The sequence below is a fragment of the Leuresthes tenuis genome, unplaced genomic scaffold (genome assembly GCF_036924035.1).
Source record: "Leuresthes tenuis unplaced genomic scaffold, fLeuTen1.0.hap1 SCAF_8, whole genome shotgun sequence".
NCBI classification, from domain to species: domain Eukaryota; kingdom Metazoa; phylum Chordata; class Actinopteri; order Atheriniformes; family Atherinopsidae; genus Leuresthes; species Leuresthes tenuis.
Window position 1 is genome coordinate 96,571 of NW_027325362.1, and position 23,430 is coordinate 120,000.

The 23,430-nt window shown below is 48.6% G+C and overlaps 1 protein-coding gene across 2 annotated transcripts in view; it reads right to left on the reverse strand.

Moving 5' to 3' along the window:
• Positions 1–1,720: 1,720 nt before the first annotated feature.
• The window catches only part of ubr2 (ubiquitin protein ligase E3 component n-recognin 2), a 41,874-nt gene continuing 20,164 nt past the window's right edge, over positions 1,721–23,430 (reverse strand). For both annotated transcript variants that reach the window (XM_072390442.1, XM_072390441.1), the window contains exons 21-46: positions 23,340–23,430; positions 23,204–23,256; positions 19,495–19,597; positions 19,325–19,373; positions 19,089–19,243; positions 18,295–18,397; positions 18,073–18,182; positions 16,479–16,562; positions 16,191–16,369; positions 15,802–16,010; positions 15,624–15,717; positions 15,389–15,550; positions 15,208–15,296; positions 15,074–15,134; positions 14,820–14,968; positions 14,667–14,722; positions 14,282–14,378; positions 14,127–14,194; positions 13,570–13,708; positions 13,273–13,363; positions 12,973–13,103; positions 12,779–12,887; positions 7,441–7,575; positions 6,940–7,110; positions 5,809–5,910; positions 1,721–2,900 (exon numbers count right to left, since the gene is read on the reverse strand). The exon at positions 23,340–23,430 is cut by the window's right edge and continues 34 nt beyond it. In XM_072390442.1, coding sequence (XP_072246543.1) covers positions 2,759–2,900; positions 5,809–5,910; positions 6,940–7,110; positions 7,441–7,575; positions 12,779–12,887; positions 12,973–13,103; positions 13,273–13,363; positions 13,570–13,708; positions 14,127–14,194; positions 14,282–14,378; positions 14,667–14,722; positions 14,820–14,968; positions 15,074–15,134; positions 15,208–15,296; positions 15,389–15,550; positions 15,624–15,717; positions 15,802–16,010; positions 16,191–16,369; positions 16,479–16,562; positions 18,073–18,182; positions 18,295–18,397; positions 19,089–19,243; positions 19,325–19,373; positions 19,495–19,597; positions 23,204–23,256; positions 23,340–23,430 — 2,932 coding nt within the window. In that variant the 3' untranslated portion in view covers positions 1,721–2,758. The remainder of the gene's footprint in view (positions 2,901–5,808; positions 5,911–6,939; positions 7,111–7,440; positions 7,576–12,778; positions 12,888–12,972; positions 13,104–13,272; positions 13,364–13,569; positions 13,709–14,126; positions 14,195–14,281; positions 14,379–14,666; positions 14,723–14,819; positions 14,969–15,073; positions 15,135–15,207; positions 15,297–15,388; positions 15,551–15,623; positions 15,718–15,801; positions 16,011–16,190; positions 16,370–16,478; positions 16,563–18,072; positions 18,183–18,294; positions 18,398–19,088; positions 19,244–19,324; positions 19,374–19,494; positions 19,598–23,203; positions 23,257–23,339) is intronic.

The following is a 23,430-nucleotide window of genomic DNA, read 5'->3' on the forward strand; positions in this document are numbered from 1 at the left end:
CCAATCAGCAGAGACAAAGACAACAAACTTCTTCTGACATTACTGCTACCATGGCAACGGACTGTCCAATCATGAAGCTTCAGTCAACCTGACGTTTTTACTTGATGTTCCAAGATTTCTGAGAGATTTCCACATTCTCCAAAGATCTTTGTTGCATCTATCATTTTTAATTTCCTATTTTCAATAAAAAGAGGACATTTTCAAATGTTTTAAGATTCTGAAACTATTTTTTCCATATTAAAAGAAACTCGTACAGACATCAGGAAGCACTCCTGTGACTTTTTGACTTCCCTCCATCAGTTCTGACTGAATCAATGAATCAATTATATTCCAAAAAACAGAAACAGAATTGATTTTCTAATCTATAAATAATAAAAGACTTAAATATGGAAGTAAAACTGTGTCACTAAAAAGTTATTGAATATTTATGGATTGAAATTATGTAGCTGAATGTCTTCCAAAGTTAAAATATTGAACTGCAACATCTGGGAACCCGAGGAAGAGCAATCGATTCCAGATTCAACATCAGGAGCATGCGTGAAGCGAAAGGACCGATACAACTTTGGGTCGTCATGGTGACCGGATTTTAGCCACGCCCAATAGAAACGGGGCTTCGGGGGTGTTTTAGCTCCTCTTTATGCCATCAGGGTGCTTTGTGTCTGAGTTTCAGTAACAGACAGAGTCAGAGGTCAGGTCTGATCGATGGAGAGAAAGGGGCCATAACCCTCACCCCCCGCCTCAGATCAACAGCAGCAGTGAGTGTAAAACTAAGTGAACCCCTGATCCGGCAGCAGCTTCAGCAGCAGTGAGAGTGAAACTAAGTGAACCCCTGATCCAACAGATTCAGCAGCAGTGAGCTGCAGTGAGTAAAACTAAGTGAACCCTGATCCAGCAGCTTCAGCAGCAGTGAGTGTAAAACTAAGTGAACCCCTGATCCAGCAGCTTCAGCAGCAGTGAGCTGCAGTGAGTAAAACTAAGTGAACCCCTGATCCAGCAGCTTCAGCAGCAGTGAGAGTGAAACTAAGTGAACCCCTGATCCGGCAGCTTCAGCAGCAGTGAGTGTAAAACTAAGTGAACCCCTGATCCAGCAGCTTCAGCAGCAGTGAGTGAAACTAAGTGAACCCTGATCCAGCAGCTTCAGCAGCAGTGAGTGTAAAACTAAGTGAACCCCTGATCCAGCAGCTTCAGCAGCAGTGAGTGAGAAACTAAGTGAACCCCTGACCCAGCAGCTTCAGCAGCAGTGAGTGAGAAACTAAGTGAACCCCTGACCCAGCAGCTTCAGCAGCAGTGAGTGAGAAACTAAGTGAACCCCTGATCCAGCAGCTTCAGCAGCAGTGAGTGAGAAACTAAGTGAACCCCTGATCCAGCAGCTTCAGCAGCAGTGAGTGAAACTAAGTGAACCCCTGATCCAGCAGCTTCAGCAGCAGTGAGTAAAACTAAGTGAACCCCTGATCATCAGCCCTCCACCACCGTGCTTGGCAGCTGGTATGAGGTGTTTGTGCTGATCTGCTGTGTTTGGTTTCCTCCAAACGTGCTGCTGTGCATTCGGACCAAACATCTATTCGATTAAATTCAGTTTTTATAAAGCGCCAAATTACAACAAATGTCATCTCAAGGCACTTCAAAGAAACAGTCCATCAATCCGTCCATTTCTATACCTGCTCAATCCAATTTAGCAGAGGTGAAGAATAATTTCAGGACGATAAACAGGGAAACAAAATCCTTTAAAGTCCATTTTTATTCATTTTCTTGTTCTTTTACAATATTGTACAGTTACTAATTTTTACAAGAATTCACATATTAACAGTCATGTGACCAATGTGAGGCGACAGGCCGCCAAGACGACCAGCGGACTCCCAGTTAGAAAAAAAAAAAAAAAACTAAACTGAAAACGGGAAAATCACGTTTTCTCTTATTGAAAGAAAATCTGCAATTTGTTCCAAACTCAAAACACTCAAACAGGAAGTGACATCACAGCACACCACCAATCACCTCTTTAAATAAAACATTAAAAATAATTCAACTAAAACTCTTTCTAATCAATACGCAGCTCAGAAAAGTTTTCCTGATTACTACTCTGCTAAAGCTCGGCCCTTAAATGAGACACACGGTCAGTCTATTGATCCGTTTTCATTTCACATGGTGCTTTAGCTCTGTTGCCACAGAAAAACCATCAGCTGCCATCAATCGATTCGATAAGCCAGCTTCTGAAAGTTAATAGAGCAGTTAATAGATCAAAATAAATAATTTTAAAGATGATCAGACTCCAACAGAAACAGCTGAAGATGATATCATGTGACTGAATGAATCCCTGCAGAACTGACAGCGTAAGCAGATTACTGTCCAACACTTCAGTTGCCATGGAGACGCAGTGACAGTGAAACCCTGCGTTGGCTGTTTGGTGAAATGCATCATGGGAGCATTTACATGTAAAAATGCATTACCATCCATTTGCAAGTCATAGCTAATCAGAAGGCAGGACGCCGGTTGGTTTTTATCCCAGGCAGCATGTGTGACAGCATCAGGGGGCGGGGCTTTGCTCTGCAGAGCTCCGTTTAAACTAAAAGTCCTGTAAACTCAGATGATGTCACTGATATTGCCTCTTATTGGTGGGTTAGGCTGAAGAAAATAATCCCTGAAAGCTGATTTGTGCTCCATAGGCAGCTGAAAGGAGCCGATTTGTTAAATGGAGGGTTTTTATGAAAGGAGGCGGGGTGTAGGCTGAGCCAATCAGTTGGTGTCCAGGTCAGGTCCAACATCACAGGTGCTGCCAGTCGATGGCGACCAGCGTCTGATTGGCCTCCTGAGCATGGCCGATGACCTCAGCGATGCCGTGCTGCCGCCACAAACGCTCGATTTTCCTGTAACGCTCCAAACACAGATGGAGGGGGTTTCCACGCCTGTAAACAAACAAACAACTCAATAAACAAACAGGTGGAGGGGGTTTCCACGCCTGTAAACAAACAAACAAGTCAATAAACAAACAGGTGGAGGGGGTTTCCACGCCTGTAAACAAACAAACGAGTCAATAAACAAACAGGTGGAGGGGGTTTCCACGCCTGTAAACAAACAACTCAATAAACAAACAGGTGGAGGGGGTTTCCACGCCTGTAAACAAACAAACAAGTCAATAAACAAACAGGTGGAGGGGGTTTCCACGCCTGTAAACAAACAAACAAGTCAATAAACAAACAGGCGGAGGGGGTTTCCACGCCTGTAAACAAACAAACAAGTCAATAAACAAACAGGTGGAGGGGGTTTCCACGCCTGTAAACAAACAAACAAGTCAATAAACAAACAGGCGGAGGGGGTTTCCACGCCTGTAAACAAACAAACAAGTCAATAAACAAACAGGTGGAGGGGGTTTCCACGCCTGTAAACAAACAAACAAGTCAATAAACAAACAGGTGGAGGGGGTTTCCACGCCTGTAAACAAACAAACAAGTCAATAAACAAACAGGTGGAGGGGGTTTCCACGCCTGTAAACAAACAAACAAGTCAATAAACAAACAGGTGGAGGGGGTTTCCACGCCTGTAAACAAACAAACAAGTCAATAAACGAACAGGTGGAGGGGGTTTCCACGCCTGTAAACAAACAAACAAGTCAATAAACAAACAGGTGGAGGGGGTTTCCACGCCTGTAAACAAACAACTCAATAAACAAACAGGTGGAGGGGGTTTCCACGCCTGTAAACAAACAAACGAGTCAATAAACAAACAGGTGGAGGGGGTTTCCACGCCTGTAAACAAACAACTCAATAAACAAACAGGTGGAGGGGGTTTCCACGCCTGTAAACAAACAAACAAGTCAATAAACAAACAGGTGGAGGGGGTTTCCACGCCTGTAAACAAACAAACAAGTCAATAAACAAACAGGTGGAGGGGGTTTCCACGCCTGTAAACAAACAAACAAGTCAATAAACGAACAGGTGGAGGGGGTTTCCACGCCTGTAAACAAACAAACAAGTCAATAAACGAACAGGTGGAGGGGGTTTCCACGCCTGTAAACAAACAAGTCAATAAAAAAAAAAAAAAACCCTAACCCTCACTTCCTGTTACCTTGTTTGTGTTCTGTGGAACTTCTCGCTCCTCTTGAACTTCTAATAATCACCTTATTTCTCCCTATAATTTACACATCTTGCATAGTTAACTCTATCCCATACTTGTTATATTCTAACGCTCACTCTTAAAGATCTTTAGTCTTTATTTTTCAGTTTTTAGCGGTGTGTCTGGTTCTCTAGCTTAGCATGGCTACCAGTTCTCTTCCTCTATCTCCTGCTTTCACCTGCTCCGTGTGTCAGATGTTTAGTTACTCCTCTGCCTCCTTTAGTGGTAATGGTACATGGAACAAATGTAGTCTTTTTGTAGTTTTGGAGGCAAGGTTATCTGAATTGGAAGCTCGGCTCTGCACTGTTGAAAACCACCCGATAGCGAGCCAGGCCCCTTTAGTCAGTGCGGAGCCACCTAGCGTAGATAGCTCTGTTAGTCGTCCCCGAGCAGATCCCGAGCAGCCGGGACTTAAGAGTGGCTGGGTGACTGTCAGGAAGAGGAGTCATAGTCCTAAAGTCAAGCCCGTGGTTCACCATCAACCTGTCCACGTTTCTAATAGATTTTCCCCACTCAGCGACACACCTGCTGAGGACAAAACCCTGGTAATTGGCAGCTCTATAGTCAGAAACGTGGCATTAGAGACACCAGCGACCAGTCAAATGCATTCCAGGGGCCAGAGCGGGCGACTTAGAATCCTATTTAAAACTGCTGGCTAAGGAGAAGCGGAAATACGGTAAAATAGTTATTCACGTCGGCGGTAATGACACCCGGTTACGCCAATCGGAGGTCACTAAAATTTGCCAAAACAATGTCGGACACCGTAGTTTTCTCTGGACCCCTGCCAAATCTGACCAGTGATGACATGTTTAGCCGCATGTCCCAAACTTTACTCCAGTAGAACTTGACTCTCTTGTTGACAGCACTATAGCTTCAATGCGTCCAACACTGGACAATGTTGCCCCTCTGAAAAGGAAGGTAATCAGTCAGAAGAGGTTGGCTCCTTGGTATAATTCACAGCTGCTTTAAAGCAGACTGAAGAAAGCTGGAGAGACTGTGGCGTTCCTCTAATTTAGAAGAGTCTCAATTAGTCTGGAAAGATAGTTTAATAACGTATAAGAAAGCCCTTCGTAAAGCTAGAACTGCTTATTACTCATTATTGATAGAAGAGAATAAGAATAATCCCAGGTTTCTTTTCAGCGCTGTTGCCAGGCTGACAAAGAGTCCGAGCTCTGTTGAGCCATGTATTCCTTTAAATTGTTTCTATCAGAGAGAAGATTGATGGAATCCTTCCCATTATTATCACTGATGCATCATCAAGTAGAGCAGCTTTAGAAGTATCTTTAGAACCTGATTTGTATTTAGACAGCTTCTGCCCAGTTGATCTCTCTGAGCTAACAGCAGCAATAGTCTCTTCTAAACCATCAACTTGTATGTTAGACCCAATCCCAACCAGACTGTTCAAGGAGGTTTTCCCCTTAAAGGGGAAGTCCGGTATTTTTTCTTATCTTTATGCATTTAGCAGACGCTTTTATCCAAAGCGACTCACAGGTAGGCAGATGCAAAACGTGCACAGAAAGATTTCTTCCAGCAAACCAAACGCTCACAAATAAAGAAATATGTACAGAAAGAAGCCAACAACACAGGGAACATCTGACAAACAAACAGCTTCCTGTTTATGTCCACAAACAGTTTAAAAGTACACTGACTGTGTTACTACGGTAACATAACAATCAGACAACAATGAACACAAACACGTACTTGAGGCCTTGGTCGGTCTCGCCATAGTCGTCCAGGTATGGCGGAGGATAGAAACAGCCCTTTGTTTTACCTGCGACGAACAACACCTGACTCTCTCGGACCCTGCACACACACACAGAAACGTGGTCAACATTAGCCTTTAGCATCCCATCATTAGCTAACCGTGAGGATTTCAGCAGCCAGTCAGAACGAAACAAGACTTTTACACTGATCTGATCGAAACCAACATTACATGGATTCAAATATAAAGTACCTGAGCGTTTAAGTCCAGGTGTGTGAAGATTAATAAAACAAACTGAAATCTGCAGCTGTAACAAAACAGAACAATGGGAACCTAAAGCTGGACTCTGCAGGTCGACTTCTGCAATATCAGAACATCACAGATTTCTCTTTGCTACACTTCAGAAAATATCAGAGCTTCAGAAAACAGAGACACCAAAGTTCAGTTTTTGTACCTGCGTAAATGAAAACAGGTGCAGCGGAAACAGAAATTCAAATTGTCCCAGATTTCCCGTCATGGCTTCATCTTACTGACAGTTTTTGGGTTCAGCTGCTGACACAAACTCATCAAACTGGTGTGTTCATCAGTGACCTTCACTATCCTCAGGTCACCCTCAGGTGACCCTCAGGTCACCCTCAGGTCACCCTCAGGTCACCCTCAGCTTACCCTCAGGTCACCCTCAGGTCACCCTCAGGTCACCCTCAGGTCACCCTCAGGTCACCCTCAGCTTACCCTCAGGTCACCCTCAGGTCACCCTCAGCTTACCCTCAGGTCACCCTCAGGTCACCCTCAGGTCACCCTCAGGTCACCCTCAGCTTACCCTCAGGTCACCCTCAGGTCACCCTCAGGTCACCCTCAGGTAACCCTCAGGTCACCCTCAGGTCACCCTCAGGTCACCCTCAGGTCACCCTCAGGTTGTCTTTTACCAGAGGAGGGCTGACACTGCACCTGCAGGCTGTGGGGGGGGGTTTCTGGGTGAATATTCCAATAGTCCAGACCCGCTCAGTAGTGTGTAAAGGTGACACGCTTTGATTAAAACAGCTGACAGGTGTGTGGCTCGGTGTTGCTGCACATGATGCATTCAAAATAAAATAAATACATTTCTTAGAGCTGCTTTACAGGTGACCTACCTGAGGAAGAGGCCAACACCTGCTCCACAGGTGAAGGTGTGGGCGGTGCAGGCTCCCACATCATCTCCGTCTACCTCAGTCTGACAGCAGTAACTCTGAGAGCACAGCATGGCGCCGCAGACCAGGCACAGCGTGGGCGCACGAGACTTATCCCCACCTGAGCGTGGACACCTGCACAGGTAACACAGCCACAGCAGGTGAGCAACACACTGTGTGCATGTGTCATCAACATCAGAGAGAGACGTTTTCATGTTGGGAACAGGTAAAAACAAGGCAAATACACCACAGTGCGTGTGTGTGTCTGTGTGTGTGTGTGTGTGTGTGTGTGTGTGTGGGTGTGTGTGTGTGTGTGTGTGTCTGTGTCTGTGTGTGTGTGTGGGTGTGTGTGTGCGTGTGTGTGTGTGTGTGTCTGTGTGTGTGTGTGTGTGTGTCTGTGTGTGTGTGTGTGTGTGTGTGCGTGCGTGTGTCTGTGTGTGTGTGTGTGTGTGTGTGTGTACTGACGTGAAGCTGGATGCCTGGTTGATCAGGACGCTGTAATCTTCAGGCAAATCAATCAACCTGTTCGACTCTCTGGGGAATCTGACCATGACTCCACCCCCTTGCAGCATCTGTCTCACACCTGGATGACAGCACCATCTGAGGACCGCCCCACAAACAAACAAGTGTGTCAGAGAGTTTGCACCCCAAGTCTTCAGTTAAAACCCATGTTCCAGGTGTGTTACCTGTGTAAGTGTGTTACCTGTGTAGGTGTGTTACCTGTGCAGGTGTGTTACCTGTGCAGGTGTGTTACCTGTGCAGGTGTGTTACCTGTGTAAGTGTGTTACCTGTGCAGGTGTGTTACCTGTGGAAGTGTGTTCCCTGTGTAAGTGTGTTACCTGTGCAGGTGTGTTACCTGTGCAGGTGTGTTACCTGTGCAGGTGTGTTACCTGTGTAAGTGTGTTACCTGTGCAAGTGTGTTACCTGTGCAAGTGTGTTACCTGTGCAGGTGTGTTACCTGTGCAAGTATGTTACCTGTGCAGGTGTGTTACCTGTGCAGGTGTGTTACCTGTGCAGGTGTGTTACCTGTGTAAGTGTGTTACCTGTGCAGGTGTGTTACCTGTGCAGGTGTGTTACCTGTGCAGGTGTGTTACCTGTGCAAGTATGTTACCTGTGCAGGTGTGTTACCTGTGCAGGTGTGTTACCTGTGTAAGTGTGTTACCTGTGTAGGTGTGTTACCTGTGCAGGTGTGTTACCTGTGCAGGTGTGTTACCTGTGCAGGTGTGTTACCTGTGTAAGTGTGTTACCTGTGCAGGTGTGTTACCTGTGCAGGTGTGTTACCTGTGTAAGTGTGTTACCTGTGCAGGTGTGTTACCTGTGTAAGTGTGTTACCTGTGCAGGTGTGTTACCTGTGTAAGTGTGTTACCTGTGCAAGTGTGTTACCTGTGCAGGTGTGTTACCTGTGCAAGTGTGTTACCTGTGCAGGTGTGTTACCTGTGCAGGTGTGTTACCTGTGTAAGTGTGTTACCTGTGCAAGTGTGTTACCTGTGTAGGTGTGTTACCTGTGTAGGTGTGTTACCTGTGTAAGTGTGTTACCTGTGCAAGTATGTTACCTGTGCAGGTGTGTTACCTGTGCAGGTGTGTTACCTGTGCAGGTGTGTTACCTGTGTAAGTGTGTTACCTGTGTAAGTGTGTTACCTGTGTAAGTGTGTTACCTGTGCAGGTGTGTTACCTGTGTAAGTGTGTTACCTGTGCAGGTGTGTTACCTGTGTAAGTGTGTTACCTGTGTAAGTGTGTTACCTGTGCAGGTGTGTTACCTGTGTAAGTGTGTTACCTGTGCAGGTGTGTTACCTGTGTAAGTGTGTTACCTGTGCAAGTGTGTTACCTGTGCAGGTGTGTTACCTGTGCAAGTATGTTACCTGTGCAGGTGTGTTACCTGTGCAGGTGTGTTACCTGTGCAGGTGTGTTACCTGTGTAAGTGTGTTACCTGTGTAAGTGTGTTACCTGTGCAGGTGTGTTACCTGTGTAAGTGTGTTACCTGTGCAAGTATGTTACCTGTGCAGGTGTGTTACCTGTGCAAGTGTGTTACCTGTGTAAGTGTGTTACCTGTGCAGGTGTGTTACCTGTGTAAGTGTGTTACCTGTGCAGGTGTGTTACCTGTGTAAGTGTGTTACCTGTGCAGGTGTGTTACCTGTGCAAGTGTGTTACCTGTGCAAGTGTGTTACCTGTGCAAGTGTGTTACCTGTGCAGGTGTGTTACCTGTGCAGGTGTGTTAGCTGTGCAAGTGTGTTACCTGTGCAGGTGTGTTACCTGTGGAAGTGTGTTAGCTGTGCAAGTGTGTTACCTGTGTAAGTGTGTTAGCTGTGCAAGTGTGTTACCTGTGTAAGTGTGTTACCTGTGCAGGTGTGTTACCTGTGTAAGTGTGTTACCTGTGGAAGTGTGTTACCTGTGTAGGTGTGTTACCTGTGCAGGTGTGTTACCTGTGTAAGTGTGTTACCTGTGTAAGTGTGTTACCTGTGTAAGTGTGTTACCTGTGTAAGTGTGTTACCTGTGCAGGTGTGTTACCTGTGTAAGTGTGTTACCTGTGCAGGTGTGTTACCTGTGCAGGTGTGTTACCTGTGTAAGTGTGTTACCTGTGTAAGTGTGTTACCTGTGCAGGTGTGTTACCTGTGCAGATGTGTTACCTGTGTAAGTGTGTTACCTGTGTAAGTGTGTTACCTGTGTAAGCGTGTTACCTGTGCAGGTGTGTTACCTGTGTAAGTGTGTTACCTGTGCAGGTGTGTTACCTGTGCAAGTGTGTTACCTGTGTAAGTGTGTTACCTGTGTAAGTGTGTTACCTGTGCAAGTGTGTTACCTGTGCAGGTGTGTTACCTGTGCAAGTGTGTTACCTGTGCAGGTGTGTTACCTGTGCAGGTGTGTTACCTGTGTAAGTGTGTTACCTGTGCAGGTGTGTTACCTGTGTAAGTGTGTTACCTGTGCAAGTATGTTACCTGTGCAGGTGTGTTACCTGTGCAGGTGTGTTACCTGTGCAGGTGTGTTACCTGTGTAAGTGTGTTACCTGTGCAGGTGTGTTACCTGTGGAAGTGTGTTAGCTGTGCAAGTGTGTTACCTGTGGAAGTGTGTTAGCTGTGCAAGTGTGTTACCTGTGTAAGTGTGTTACCTGTGCAGGTGTGTTACCTGTGTAAGTGTGTTACCTGTGTAAGTGTGTTACCTGTGCAGGTGTGTTACCTGTGCAGGTGTGTTACCTGTGCAGGTGTGTTACCTGTGCAGGTGTGTTACCTGTGCAGGTGTGTTACCTGTGGAAGTGTGTTCCCTGTGTAAGTGTGTTACCTGTGCAAGTGTGTTACCTGTGCAGGTGTGTTACCTGTGCAGGTGTGTTACCTGTGCAGGTGTGTTACCTGTGGAAGTGTGTTACCTGTGCAGGTGTGTTACCTGTGGAAGTGTGTTCCCTGTGTAAGTGTGTTACCTGTGCAGGTGTGTTACCTGTGCAAGTGTGTTACCTGTGGAAGTGTGTTCCCTGTGGAAGTGTGTTACCTGTGCAGGTGTGTTACCTGTGCAAGTATGTTACCTGTGCAGGTGTGTTACCTGTGCAGGTGTGTTCCCTGTGTAAGTGTGTTACCTGTGCAGGTGTGTTACCTGTGCAGGTGTGTTACCTGTGGAAGTGTGTTCCCTGTGTAAGTGTGTTACCTGTGCAGGTGTGTTACCTGTGGAAGTGTGTTCCCTGTGTAAGTGTGTTACCTGTGCAGGTGTGTTACCTGTGCAGGTGTGTTACCTGTGTAAGTGTGTTACCTGTGCAGGTGTGTTCCCTGTGTAAGTGTGTTACCTGTGCAGGTGTGTTACCTGTGCAGGTGTGTTACCTGTGGAAGTGTGTTACCTGTGTAAGTGTGTTAGCTGTGCAAGTGTGTTAGCTGTGGAAGTGTGTTACCTGTGCAAGTGTGTTACCTGTGCAAGTGTGTTACCTGTGTAAGTGTGTTACCTGTGTAAGTGTGTTACCTGTGCAAGTGTGTTAGCTGTGGAAGTGTGTTAGCTGTGCAAGTGTGTTACCTGTGTAAGTGTGTTACCTGTGCAAGTGTGTTAGCTGTGTAAGTGTGTTACCTGTGTAAGTGTGTTACCTGTGCAAGTGTGTTAGCTGTGGAAGTGTGTTACCTGTGTAAGTGTGTTAGCTGTGTAAGTGTGTTAGCTGTGTAAGTGTGTTACCTGTGTAAGTGTGTTAGCTGTGTAAGTGTGTTACCTGTGTAAGTGTGTTAGCTGTGTAAGTGTGTTACCTGTGTAAGTGTGTTACCTGTGCAAGTGTGTTCCCTGTGTAAGTGTGTTACCTGTGCAGGTGTGTTACCTGTGCAGGTGTGTTACCTGTGCAGGTGTGTTACCTGTGCAAGTGTGTTACCTGTGCAGGTGTGTTACCTGTGCAAGTGTGTTACCTGTGCAGGTGTGTTACCTGTGCAGGTGTGTTACCTGTGTAAGTGTGTTACCTGTGCAGGTGTGTTACCTGTGCAGGTGTGTTACCTGTGCAAGTGTGTTACCTGTGCAGGTGTGTTACCTGTGTAAGTGTGTTACCTGTGCAGGTGTGTTACCTGTGCAGGTGTGTTACCTGTGTAAGTGTGTTACCTGTGCGGGTGTGTTACCTGTGCAGGTGTGTTACCTGTGCAGGTGTGTTACCTGTGCAGGTGTGTTACCTGTGTAAGTGTGTTAGCTGTGCAGGTGTGTTACCTGTGTAAGTGTGTTACCTGTGCAAGTATGTTACCTGTGCAAGTATGTTACCTGTGCAGGTGTGTTACCTGTGTAAGTGTGTTACCTGTGCAGGTGTGTTACCTGTGTAAGTGTGTTACCTGTGCAGGTGTGTTACCTGTGCAGGTGTGTTACCTGTGCAGGTGTGTTACCTGTGCAGGTGTGTTACCTGTGTAAGTGTGTTACCTGTGCAGGTGTGTTACCTGTGTAAGTGTGTTACCTGTGTAAGTGTGTTACCTGTGCAGGTGTGTTACCTGTGCAGGTGTGTTACCTGTGCAGGTGTGTTACCTGTGTAAGTGTGTTACCTGTGTAAGTGTGTTACCTGTGCAGGTGTGTTAGCTGTGCAGGTGTGTTACCTGTGGAAGTGTGTTACCTGTGGAAGTGTGTTACCTGTGTAAGTGTGTTACCTGTGCAGGTGTGTTACCTGTGTAAGTGTGTTACCTGTGCAGGTGTGTTACCTGTGTAAGTGTGTTACCTGTGCAGGTGTGTTACCTGTGTAAGTGTGTTACCTGTGCAGGTGTGTTAGCTGTGCAGGTGTGTTACCTGTGGAAGTGTGTTACCTGTGGAAGTGTGTTACCTGTGTAAGTGTGTTACCTGTGCAGGTGTGTTACCTGTGCAAGTATGTTACCTGTGCAGGTGTGTTACCTGTGTAAGTGTGTTACCTGTGCAGGTGTGTTACCTGTGTAAGTGTGTTACCTGTGCAGGTGTGTTACCTGTGCAGGTGTGTTACCTGTGCAGGTGTGTTACCTGTGCAGGTGTGTTACCTGTGTAAGTGTGTTACCTGTGCAGGTGTGTTACCTGTGTAAGTGTGTTACCTGTGTAAGTGTGTTACCTGTGCAGGTGTGTTACCTGTGCAGGTGTGTTACCTGTGCAGGTGTGTTACCTGTGTAAGTGTGTTACCTGTGTAAGTGTGTTACCTGTGCAGGTGTGTTAGCTGTGCAGGTGTGTTACCTGTGGAAGTGTGTTACCTGTGGAAGTGTGTTACCTGTGTAAGTGTGTTACCTGTGCAGGTGTGTTACCTGTGTAAGTGTGTTACCTGTGCAGGTGTGTTACCTGTGTAAGTGTGTTACCTGTGTAAGTGTGTTACCTGTGTAAGTGTGTTAGCTGTGCAGGTGTGTTACCTGTGTAAGTGTGTTACCTGTGCATGAGTGGCTCCAGCTGTGACACTTGGCTGTGGTGGAGCAGCAGCAGGTTGGAGGGCAGACTGAGGTAGCTGCACAGTGCCTCCCACTGGGCGGGACCTGCAGCTGCAACAAAACAATCAAAGAGTCCAAATAAAGCCGAGTTGTCATAGTGTTTTTCTTGTTTTGTTGTTGTTCAATGTGTTGTTACCCAGCAGGTCAGCAGGGGGCACTGAAGAGTTCAGGTAGTGGAAAAAAAGGGCAGCGGCTCGGAGGAATGGCAGGATGCCGGCTTTAACACAGTTCCACAGCTGCCACCCAGAGGACACTTCAGGTAACACACTGTCAATATAGAAACATCAATAAATCTACCAGTAATCAGATCAAACGTAGGTATACAACTATATTATATACTATTCTTTTATAAATTTGGCAATTAATTATTCTCCAGTTATTGTTTCTTGTCAGATTCAGGAAATCAATCAATCATCACTGCTGAGTTCACACTCACCTGCCCAGGTGTTTCCTCAGAGTACTGTATAGCTGACAGGTGAGCTCCTCTTCTTCTGATCCTCCGCTGTCCTGATCCATGCACACTTCCTCTGAACACAGACAGGTGAGACAGAGACAGGTGAGACAGAGACAGGTGAGACAGAGACAGGTGAGACAGAGACAGGTGAGACACAAACAAGTGAGATTCAGACAGGTGAGACAGAGACAGGTGAGACAGAGACAGGTGAGACAGAGACAGGTGAGACAGAGACAGGTGAGATTCAGACAGGTGAGAATGTGTGTGTGTGTGTGTCACCTGTGATTGACGTGAGCAGGATCTGAACGAGGTGAGCCAGAGTGACCAGGTGAAGGATGTGGACATGAGCAGAATCCACAAAGCTCTGTCCTGATTGGTCCAGACTGTGAAGTGAGCTGTAGGACAACACACTGTACACCTGCAGACACACACACACTGTAGGTTACCTGGATTTAATCTGATTTAAACTTAACTCAAACTAGTTTGGCTATAAATTGGAGTTAAACTGGTTTAACGGTTTCTAAACCGAATTAGCCAGTATCAAACTGGTTCATGTAGATTTAAACTGAACTTGGACTGGATTAACCGTATTGAAACTGGACTTCGAATGCTTTAACTAGTTTAGAAATGTGGCTAAAACTGCTTCAATTGGAATAAAACTGGACCTAAACTAGTTTAGCTGGATTTAATCTGGATTGAAGTCAAATGAACTGAATTTAAACTAAACTCCAACTAGTTTAAAATTGGAATCCAATTGGTTTAAGTGGATTGAAAAGGAACTGAAATTAGTATAAAGTGGATTGAAACTGGATTCTAACTGAAGCGATGATACGCACCAGCAGGTGAAACATGTCGATGTCGAGGATACAGGGCGTGTCTTCTACCTGTAGGTTTGGAACCAGAACTGCAGCACACGGCACCAGTTAGTCACAAATAAACAGCTTATGAGCAGGTGTGGGAGCTGCTGTGTTGTGCATGGTTGGTTGTGTACCTGCAAACAGTCTGATGAAGTGAGCGTGCACGGTTTTCAGAGGAGCTGAGGTCCAACAGGCTGAGCTGAACCTGGTCAGAGAGCTCAGACAGTCGTCCTGCAGCAAACACAGAAAAGTCATGTCATTTCAGTGGGTCGTGGTAAAGTTTAGAGACCTGCTCTGTGAACCGAAGACCTGAGGGACGTGCATCTCACTGCACCACGACAGCCATAACGGGCTGTAAAGGCACCACACCTGAGCATGATGTCATCAGACAGACTCTCTGATCAAGAGTGCTGATGATCAATGTTAAATATTATGCTACACTAAAATACAGGTATGGTTGTGGATTGGTTTGACAGACGCATCAGGAGGTTCGGTCCGCCAACTGAACGATTTCTTTACCTGTCGGCAAGGTAAGCTTCCAAACAACGGCTTCCCCTCGTCCATCAGGAGGCGCTCTGCAAATCCAACAAAGAAGAAAAGCAGAAACCAGTGAGCATCGCCGTGGGAGTGCACCTGTTGTCAGAGGTGTGCACCTGTCAGCTGTGGGAGTACCTATGCTTTGAATGGTGTAGGCGCAGGTGGACCAGCTCAGCACCGGGACTCTCTGGTCCTGCTCATTGGGGTTCACCTTTAGCCCCACTTTGTAGGCAGACATGCTGAAGGTGGTCATCATCTCACTGATGCTGCTTGAGAACAGGTTCCTGTGAACACAGTGACATCACTGAAACATCATCAATACCTACGCCAACATCTGCCGAAGGTCACTGATCTGGATCGCCTCAAACAGCGTTTTTATTCTAACTCACCGTGGCGTATGGTTGACTCTGAAACCTTCAGGACCAGCAGGCTCCGCCCCCTCTGCTGTGCCTTACAAATGACACAAACACATGTTAACGTACACACAAACACTCAGGTGTGACTCGGTCTCGGTGAGACTGACCGTCAGACTGCGTCCTGTGGGAGGAGTTTACTGCTGCTATCTGCTGACTCGTCATCTTTAACCACACCTCCAAACTGGGATGATCAATGCTGAGAAAAAAAACAAAAAGAAAAGCTGTCAGGTATCCACTCCACCGTCCCTGCACAGGTAACACAGCTGGGAGTGATCAGGTGAGGCGTACCTGTGGTCAGGTGTGGCTTTGTGGGGAAGCAGCGGGATCACGGTGTTGCTCAGACACTCGCACAGAGGACACAGAAACTCTCCGTTCTCCACATCGTAGCTGGTGTGGCCTCTCAGACGCTGCTGCCGTCTTTGCTCTTTCAGCTGCACTGCCTCAAAGTACCTGAAAGCACAGGTGACATGAAGTCAGGTAGCAACCGTGCAGGCTGCTGAGTGACAGCGCACAGCTGACTGACCTTTGCCAGCATGTGGCGTGCATTATGTGTCCACAGCTGGCTGTGTGGATCCCCAGGGACAGGTCAGGGTGCATGAACAGCGAGTCGTGATGATCTGAAACACAGACGCACGTTCAGCTGCAGTCGGTAACACCGACAGGTGACTGACCGGGTTATGCAGCGCTGTGGCTCCACCCACCGGGGTCAGGCAGGTTGCGGCGACGGTTTTTGGACAACACAGTGGACCTCTGGACAAATGCTGCAAGCACCATGGCTCGGCCGTGACCTCTGACCTCCTGTTCCTCCTGACACAGGATGCAGGTGACCAGCTGACGGCGCTCAGCCCCGCCCACCCTCCTGGGGCCAACGCACACCTGAGAGGTGCAGGTGAACTCCGAATTGGGAGGACTGGAAGAGGAGGAGAACAGGTAAATCTCTGGGGAGGTTGGTTTTGCTTCACGAGGACCGATAGATGATTTTATTAATCCTCAGAGGGTCAGAGGTCACCATCAGAGCAAGATAAAGGAAAAAGAGGTCAAATGTTCACGAAAGCAAAGAAACACACCTGTGTTAACAGGTTAGGTGTACCTGTGCTCTGCAGCAGACGTCGAGGCCTCCAGCTCCTCCATACTTTGCTGAAACAGCTCTTTGTTCTCGTTGATGAAATGTTTCTGCATCTCAGACATCTGAGCCATGATCTTCTCCCTGCGGAGCCGAGCCATCTCAGCCTTCTTCTTCCTCTCCGCCTTGTCTTTGTCTCTCACTGTCTGCACGAGACAGTGTCACCCAATAATCAATCAATCAATCAATCAATCAATCAATCAAGCCATCCATCCATCCATCCTTCCTTCTTTTGTCCCGGTCTGAGTGTCTCACCTCCTCCAGCATTCGTCCGTGGTTGATAGTAATGGTGGAGATGGAAGATGTTCGCTCTCTGATGGTTTTGATGTTTCTCACCATCTACACACCAACAGACACACAAACACCGCAGCTCAGAGATAAACGACACAACTCTGATGGCAGCAGAACAGTCTGACGGCAGCAGAGCAGTCTGACGGCAGCAGAGCAGTCTGACGGCAGCAGAGCAGTCTGATGGCAGCAGAGCAGTCTGATGGCAGCAGAGCAGTCTGACGGCAGCAGAGCAGTCTGATGGCAGCAGAGCAGTCTGATGGCAGCAGAGCAGTCTGATGGCAGCAGAGCAGTCTGATGGCAGCAGAACAGTCTGACGGCAGCAGAGCAGTCTGACGGCAGCAGAGCAGTCTGATGGCAGCAGAGCAGAGCAGTCTGATGGCAGCAGAGCAGTCTGACGGCAGCAGAGCAGTCTGATGGCAGCAGAGCAGAGCAGTCTGATGGCAGCAGAGCAGTCTGATGGCAGCAGAGCAGTCTGATGGCAGCAGAGCAGTCTGATGGCAGCAGAGCAGTCTGATGGCAGCAGAGCAGTCTGATGGCAGCAGAGCAGTCTGATGGCAGCAGAGCAGTCTGACGGCAGCAGAGCAGTCTGACGGCAGCAGAGCAGTCTGACGGCAGCAGAGCAGTCTGACGGCAGCAGAGCAGTCTGACGGCAGCAGAGCAGTCTGACGGCAGCAGAGCAGTCTGATGGCAGCAGAGCAGTCTGATGGCAGCAGAGCAGTCTGATGGCAGCAGAACAGTCTGATGGCAGCAGAACAGTCTGACGGCAGCAGAGCAGTCTGACGGCAGCAGAGCAGTCTGATGGCAGCAGAGCAGTCTGACGGCAGCAGAGCAGTCTGATGGCAGCAGAGCAGTCTGATGGCAGCAGAGCAGTCTGATGGCAGCAGAGCAGTCTGACGGCAGCAGAGCAGTCTGATGGCAGCAGAACAGTCTGATGGCAGCAGAGCAGTCTGATGGCAGCAGAGCAGTCTGATGGCAGCAGAGCAGTCTGATGGCAGCAGAGCAGTCTGATGGCAGCAGAGCAGAGCAGTCTGATGGCAGCAGAACAGTCTGATGGCAGCAGAGCAGAGCAGTCTGATGGCAGCAGAGCAGTCTGATGGCAGCAGAGCAGTCTGATGGCAGCAGAGCAGTCTGATGGCAGCAGAGCATCAGTCAGATGCTCAGGTTGGACAGGTGTGCAGAGCTGTCTGTGAGGACAGCCTCAGACTGGTGCTACAGTCTCTCCTCTGATGATCCAAACATCCTGACAACACTCGAGTTTCTCCTGAAGCATAAACATGTAAAATCTTCTGCTCAGAGCCATCTAACTGCTTCCTCTGCAGTTCCCCCTTTGATATTTGTTAACTACTTTTACATGACAGGTTAGGGGTTAGGATAAGCAACTTTAACACACATTAGCTGAAGATGACTTCACAGACTCATTGGGATCTTTGACACCCCCAAAGAGATGAAGACCAAAGATTGGGAACCCCTGGCTCCCAAACATTTATTCTAGCCGAGTAAAATATTTGTGCGAGTCTTTATCTGATCTGGACTGACTTAATGTCTCATCAGGGTTTACCTTGAGGATCCAGCTGATCATGTCTTTGTGGACCTCCAGGTGAGGAGCATTCTGCAGACTCTCTAGCAGAGCCAGGACACTTCCTGAAGTACCGGGAGCTTCACCTGGTCCTGAACCACACACAAACACAGAGTGTGAAGACACTGAGACTGAAGCTCCCACGGCTCCTTCACAGAGAGTTTGCTTTCTACAGACTGCATGTGCACGTGGGTGTGTACTGACGTGTGATTTTGCAGGTGTAGTTGAAGGTGACATCATCATCCCCGCTGCTGTTCTCCAGCTGCTGTTGCTCCTCCAGCAGAGCCATGCCCACCAGGTGGAGCACCTGTGCAGAGAACTCACCGGTAACACATTTCCATGAAGTCTTCAACAGGCAGGCACCCTCTGGGGGCCATTGTAGCCTCTCAGTGTTAACTAAACTCCTGTTTGTCTCCTGAGTCCCAGGTCCAGTCTAACAGCATGTTCAGAACCTTCGGGGTCCGGTCCAAAAGTGTGTTCAGAACCTTCCTAACTGAGTAAAATGAGCTGGAAGTATGAGAGCAGCAGCCCTGATCAGAGCTGATGCTCCGATGCTTCCGTCCTTTGACAGAAAGGAGCTCATTCTGTCCCCTTGCAGCTGCAGCTTTTATAGTGACGCTGCATTATTTTCATCCATATATATGAGGACAGGAGGATGAGCAGCCTGTGACAGCACTATATTTACCTCTTATTTTTCACTTCCAAACTCTGATAATAAGGTAATATTCTATATTATCTGAGAGAACCTTCCTGTAACAACATGATCAGATCCATCAGATGAAGCCTCTGCAGCTGTTTCTGGAGAACATTTATTGAACATCTGGAGTTTCAGACCCACATCACAGCTGAGAGTCAGTGCTGAAGCAGTTTTTCTCCATCTGACTTTAACTCTGATGGTTTTGACAAGGTCAAAGAAAAGATGTTATTAGAGTTATGGAGTAAATTTTGCCTGCTAGCCGGACCTGAGGGAATGTAACAGAGCGGTTCTGGGGTCTCACCCGCTGCAGCATGGACTCAGTCCAGCCTCCTCCACTGGGCTCCACGGCCCACTGCAGCACAGCGCCCTCCACAGCGAGCAGCACGTCGCACTGCAGGAGGTTCACCAGGCTGCCAAACAGAGGGCAGAGGGGGGGCGGGAGAGGGGGGGGCAGGGCTGCAACACAGACACAGGTTACCACGGTGACCAGGTGAGTCATTACGCATTTCTGTCAGGATTCAGGACAGGTGTGTTTACCTGTGTCCTCCGCATTCTGCCTTCTCAACTTCCTCTGAGCCTCCTCAGCCTGAACACCACAAATAATGTTACCATGACAACGCACATTAGCAATTCACAGATCAATATTCAATCTATGTTCCATCAATACCCCCCCCCCCCCCCCCCCTCCTCCTGACTGGTGCTCGTACCTTTGACTGGTCTGCTCGACTGTAGTGATGGAAGTAGAGATTGAAGCATTTGTTCCACTCAGAACGCAGTTCATACAGACCCCGACCCGTCACACCTGGTTTCCTGGAAAGGTTGTACAAATAAATACAGTCAGTACCACGCTCAGTACCACAGTCAGTTCCACAGTCAGTTCCACAGTCAGTTCCACGGTCGGTTCCACAGTCGGTTCCACGGTCAGTACCACGGTCGGTTCCACAGTCGGTTCCACAGTCGGTTCCACAGTCGGTTCCACAGTCGGTTCCACGGTCAGTTCTACAGTCGGTTCCACGCTCGGTTCCACAATCAGTACCACAGTCGGTTCCACAGTCAGTTCCACGCTCGGTTCCACGCTCGGTTCCACGCTCGGTTCCACAGTCAGTTCCACAGTCAGTTCCACAGTCAGTTCCACAGTCGGTTCCACAGTCGGTTCCACGCTCGGTTCCACGCTCGGTTCCACGCTCGGTTCCACGCTCGGATCCACAGTCGGTTCCACAGTCGGTTCCACAGTCGGTTCCACAGTCGGTTCCACGCTCGGTTCCACAGTCAGTTCCACAGTCAGTTCCACAGTCAGTTCCACAGTCAGTTCCACAGTCAGTTCCACAGTCAGTTAAACGCTCTGTTCCACAGTCGGTTCCACAGTCGGTTCCACAGTCGGTTAAACGCTCAGTTAAACGCTCAGTTCCACAGTCGGTTCCACAGTCGGTTCCACGCTCAGTTCCACGCTCAGTTCCACGCTCAGTTCCACAGTCAGTTCCACAGTCAGTTCCACAGTCAGTTAAACGCTCAGTTAAACGCTCAGTTCCACATTCGGTTCCACAGTCGGTTCCACAGTCGGTTCCACAGTCGGTTCCACACTCAGTTAAACGCTCGGTTCCACAGTCAGTTCCACACTCAGTTAAACGCTCGGTTCCACAGTCAGTTCCACACTCAGTTAAACGCTCGGTTCCACAGTCAGTTCCACACTCAGTTAAATGCTCAGTTCCACAGTCAGTTCCACAGTCAGTACCACAGTCGGTTCCACAGTCAGTCTTACAGTCAGTTCCACATTCGGTTCCACAGTCGGTTCCACAGTCGGTTCCACAGTCGGTTCCACAGTCGGTTCCACAGTCGGTTCCACAGTCAGTCCTACAGTCAGTTCCACAGTCGGTTCCACAGTCAGTTCCACGCTCGGTTCCACAGTCAGTTCCACAGTCGGTTCCACAGTCGGTTCCACAGTCGACCCTACAGTCGACCCTACAGTCAGTTCCACAGTCAGTTCTACGCTCGGTTCCACGTTCGGTTCCACAGTCGGTTCCACAGTCGGTTCCACAGTCGGTTCCACAGTCGGTTCCACAGTCGGTTCCACAGTCAGTTAAATGCTCAGTTCCACAGTCAGTACCACAGTCGGTCCTACAGTCGGTTCCACAGTCGGTTCCACGCTAAGTTCCACAGTCGGTTCCACAGTCGACCCTACAGTCGGTTCCACAGTCGACCCTACAGTCGGTTCCACAGTCGACCCTACAGTCGGTTCCACAGTCGGTTCCACAGTCGGTTCCACAGTCAGTACCACAGTCAGTACCACAGTCGGTTCTACAGTCAGTACCACAGTCGGTTCTACAGTCAGTACCACAGTCGGTTCTACAGTCAGTACCACAGTCGGTTCTACAGTCAGTACCACGCTCGGTTCCACAGTCAGTTCCACGCTCGGTTCCACAGTCGGTTCCACGCTCGGTTCCACGCTCGGTTCCACAGTCAGTTCCACAGTCAGTTCCACAGTCAGTTCCACGCTCGGTTCCACGCTCGGTTCCACAGTCGGTTCCACAGTCGGTTCCACAGTCAGTTAAACGCTCGGTTCCACAGTCAGTTCCACACTCAGTTAAACGCTCGGTTCCACAGTCAGTTCCACACTCAGTTAAACACTCGGTTCCACAGTCAGTTCCACACTCAGTTAAACGCTCAGTTCCACAGTCAGTTCCACAGTCAGTACCACAGTCGGTTCCACAGTCAGTCCTACAGTCAGTTCCACGCTCAGTTCCACATTCGGTTCCACATTCGGTTCCACAGTCAGTTAAACGCTCGGTTCCACAGTCAGTTCCACACTCAGTTAAACGCTCGGTTCCACAGTCAGTTCCACACTCAGTTAAACGCTCGGTTCCACAGTCAGTTCCACACTCAGTTAAACGCTCGGTTCCACAGTCAGTTCCACACTCAGTTAAACGCTCGGTTCCACAGTCAGTTCCACACTCAGTTAAATGCTCAGTTCCACAGTCAGTTCCACATTCGGTTCCACAGTCGGTTCCACAGTCGGTTCCACAGTCAGTTAAACGCTCGGTTCCACAGTCAGTTCCACACTCAGTTAAACGCTCGGTTCCACAGTCAGTTCCACACTCAGTTAAACGCTCGGTTCCACAGTCAGTTCCACACTCAGTTAAACGCTCGGTTCCACAGTCAGTTCCACACTCAGTTAAACGCTCGGTTCCACAGTCAGTTCCACACTCAGTTAAATGCTCAGTTCCACAGTCAGTTCCACAGTCAGTACCACAGTCGGTTCCACAGTCAGTCCTACAGTCAGTTCCACGCTCAGTTCCACATTCGGTTCCACATTCGGTTCCACAGTCAGTTAAACGCTCGGTTCCACAGTCAGTTCCACACTCAGTTCCACATTCGGTTCCACAGTCGGTTCCACAGTTGGTTCCACAGTCAGTTAAACGCTCGGTTCCACAGTCAGTTCCACACTCAGTTAAACGCTCGGTTCCACAGTCAGTTCCACACTCAGTTAAACGCTCGGTTCCACAGTCAGTTCCACACTCAGTTAAATGCTCAGTTCCACAGTCAGTTCCACAGTCAGTACCACAGTCGGTTCCACAGTCAGTCCTACAGTCAGTTCCACATTCGGTTCCACATTCGGTTCCACAGTCGGTTCCACAGTCGGTTCCACAGTCGGTTCCACAGTCAGTTCCACAGTCAGTTCCACAGTCAGTTCCACAGTCGGTTCCACAGTCGACCCTACAGTCAGTTCCACGCTCAGTCCTACAGTCAGTTCCACGCTCGGTTCCACAGTCGGTTCCACAGTCGGTTCCACAGTCGGTTCCACAGTCGACCCTACAGTCGACCCTACAGTCAGTTCTACAGTCGGTTCCACGCTCGGTTCCACGTTCGGTTCCACAGTCGGTTCCACAGTCAGTTAAATGCTCAGTTCCACAGTCAGTTCTACAGTCGGTTCCACGCTCGGTTCCACGTTCGGTTCCACAGTCGGTTCCACAGTCAGTTAAATGCTCAGTTCCACAGTCAGTACCACAGTCGGTCCTACAGTCGGTTCCACGCTAAGTTCCACAGTCGGTTCCACAGTCGACCCTACAGTCGGTTCCACAGTCGGTTCCACAGTCGACCCTACAGTCGGTTCCACAGTCGACCCTACAGTCGGTTCCACAGTCGGTTCCACAGTCGGTTCCACAGTCCGTTCTACAGTCGGTTCTACAGTCAGTACCACAGTCGGTTCTACAGTCAGTACCACAGTCGGTTCTACAGTCAGTACCACAGTCGGTTCTACAGTCAGTACCACGCTCGGTTCCACAGTCAGTTCCACATTCGGTTCCACAGTCGGTTCCACAGTCAGTTCCACAGTCGGTTCCACAGTCGGTTCCACAGTCGGTTCCACAGTCGGTTCCACACATGTTTTTAAGTTGGAAAGTTTAAAGAATACAGACTGACTTGAATGAGGCCACGCTGTCGATGACTCTCTCCAGACCAGTCTCCTTGTTCCCCTGAAAAAGTAAACAGACAGACAGGTAGAGGGATAGGTACACAGACAGGTGAACACCGGACCACAGACAGGTGGGCCTCTCACGTTCTCAGGCAGGGCCTTCACCAGCTCGCTGTGAGCCATCGGTCTGATTGACAGCTGGTGGATGATTTCTCTTCTGACCTCATCAAAAGGC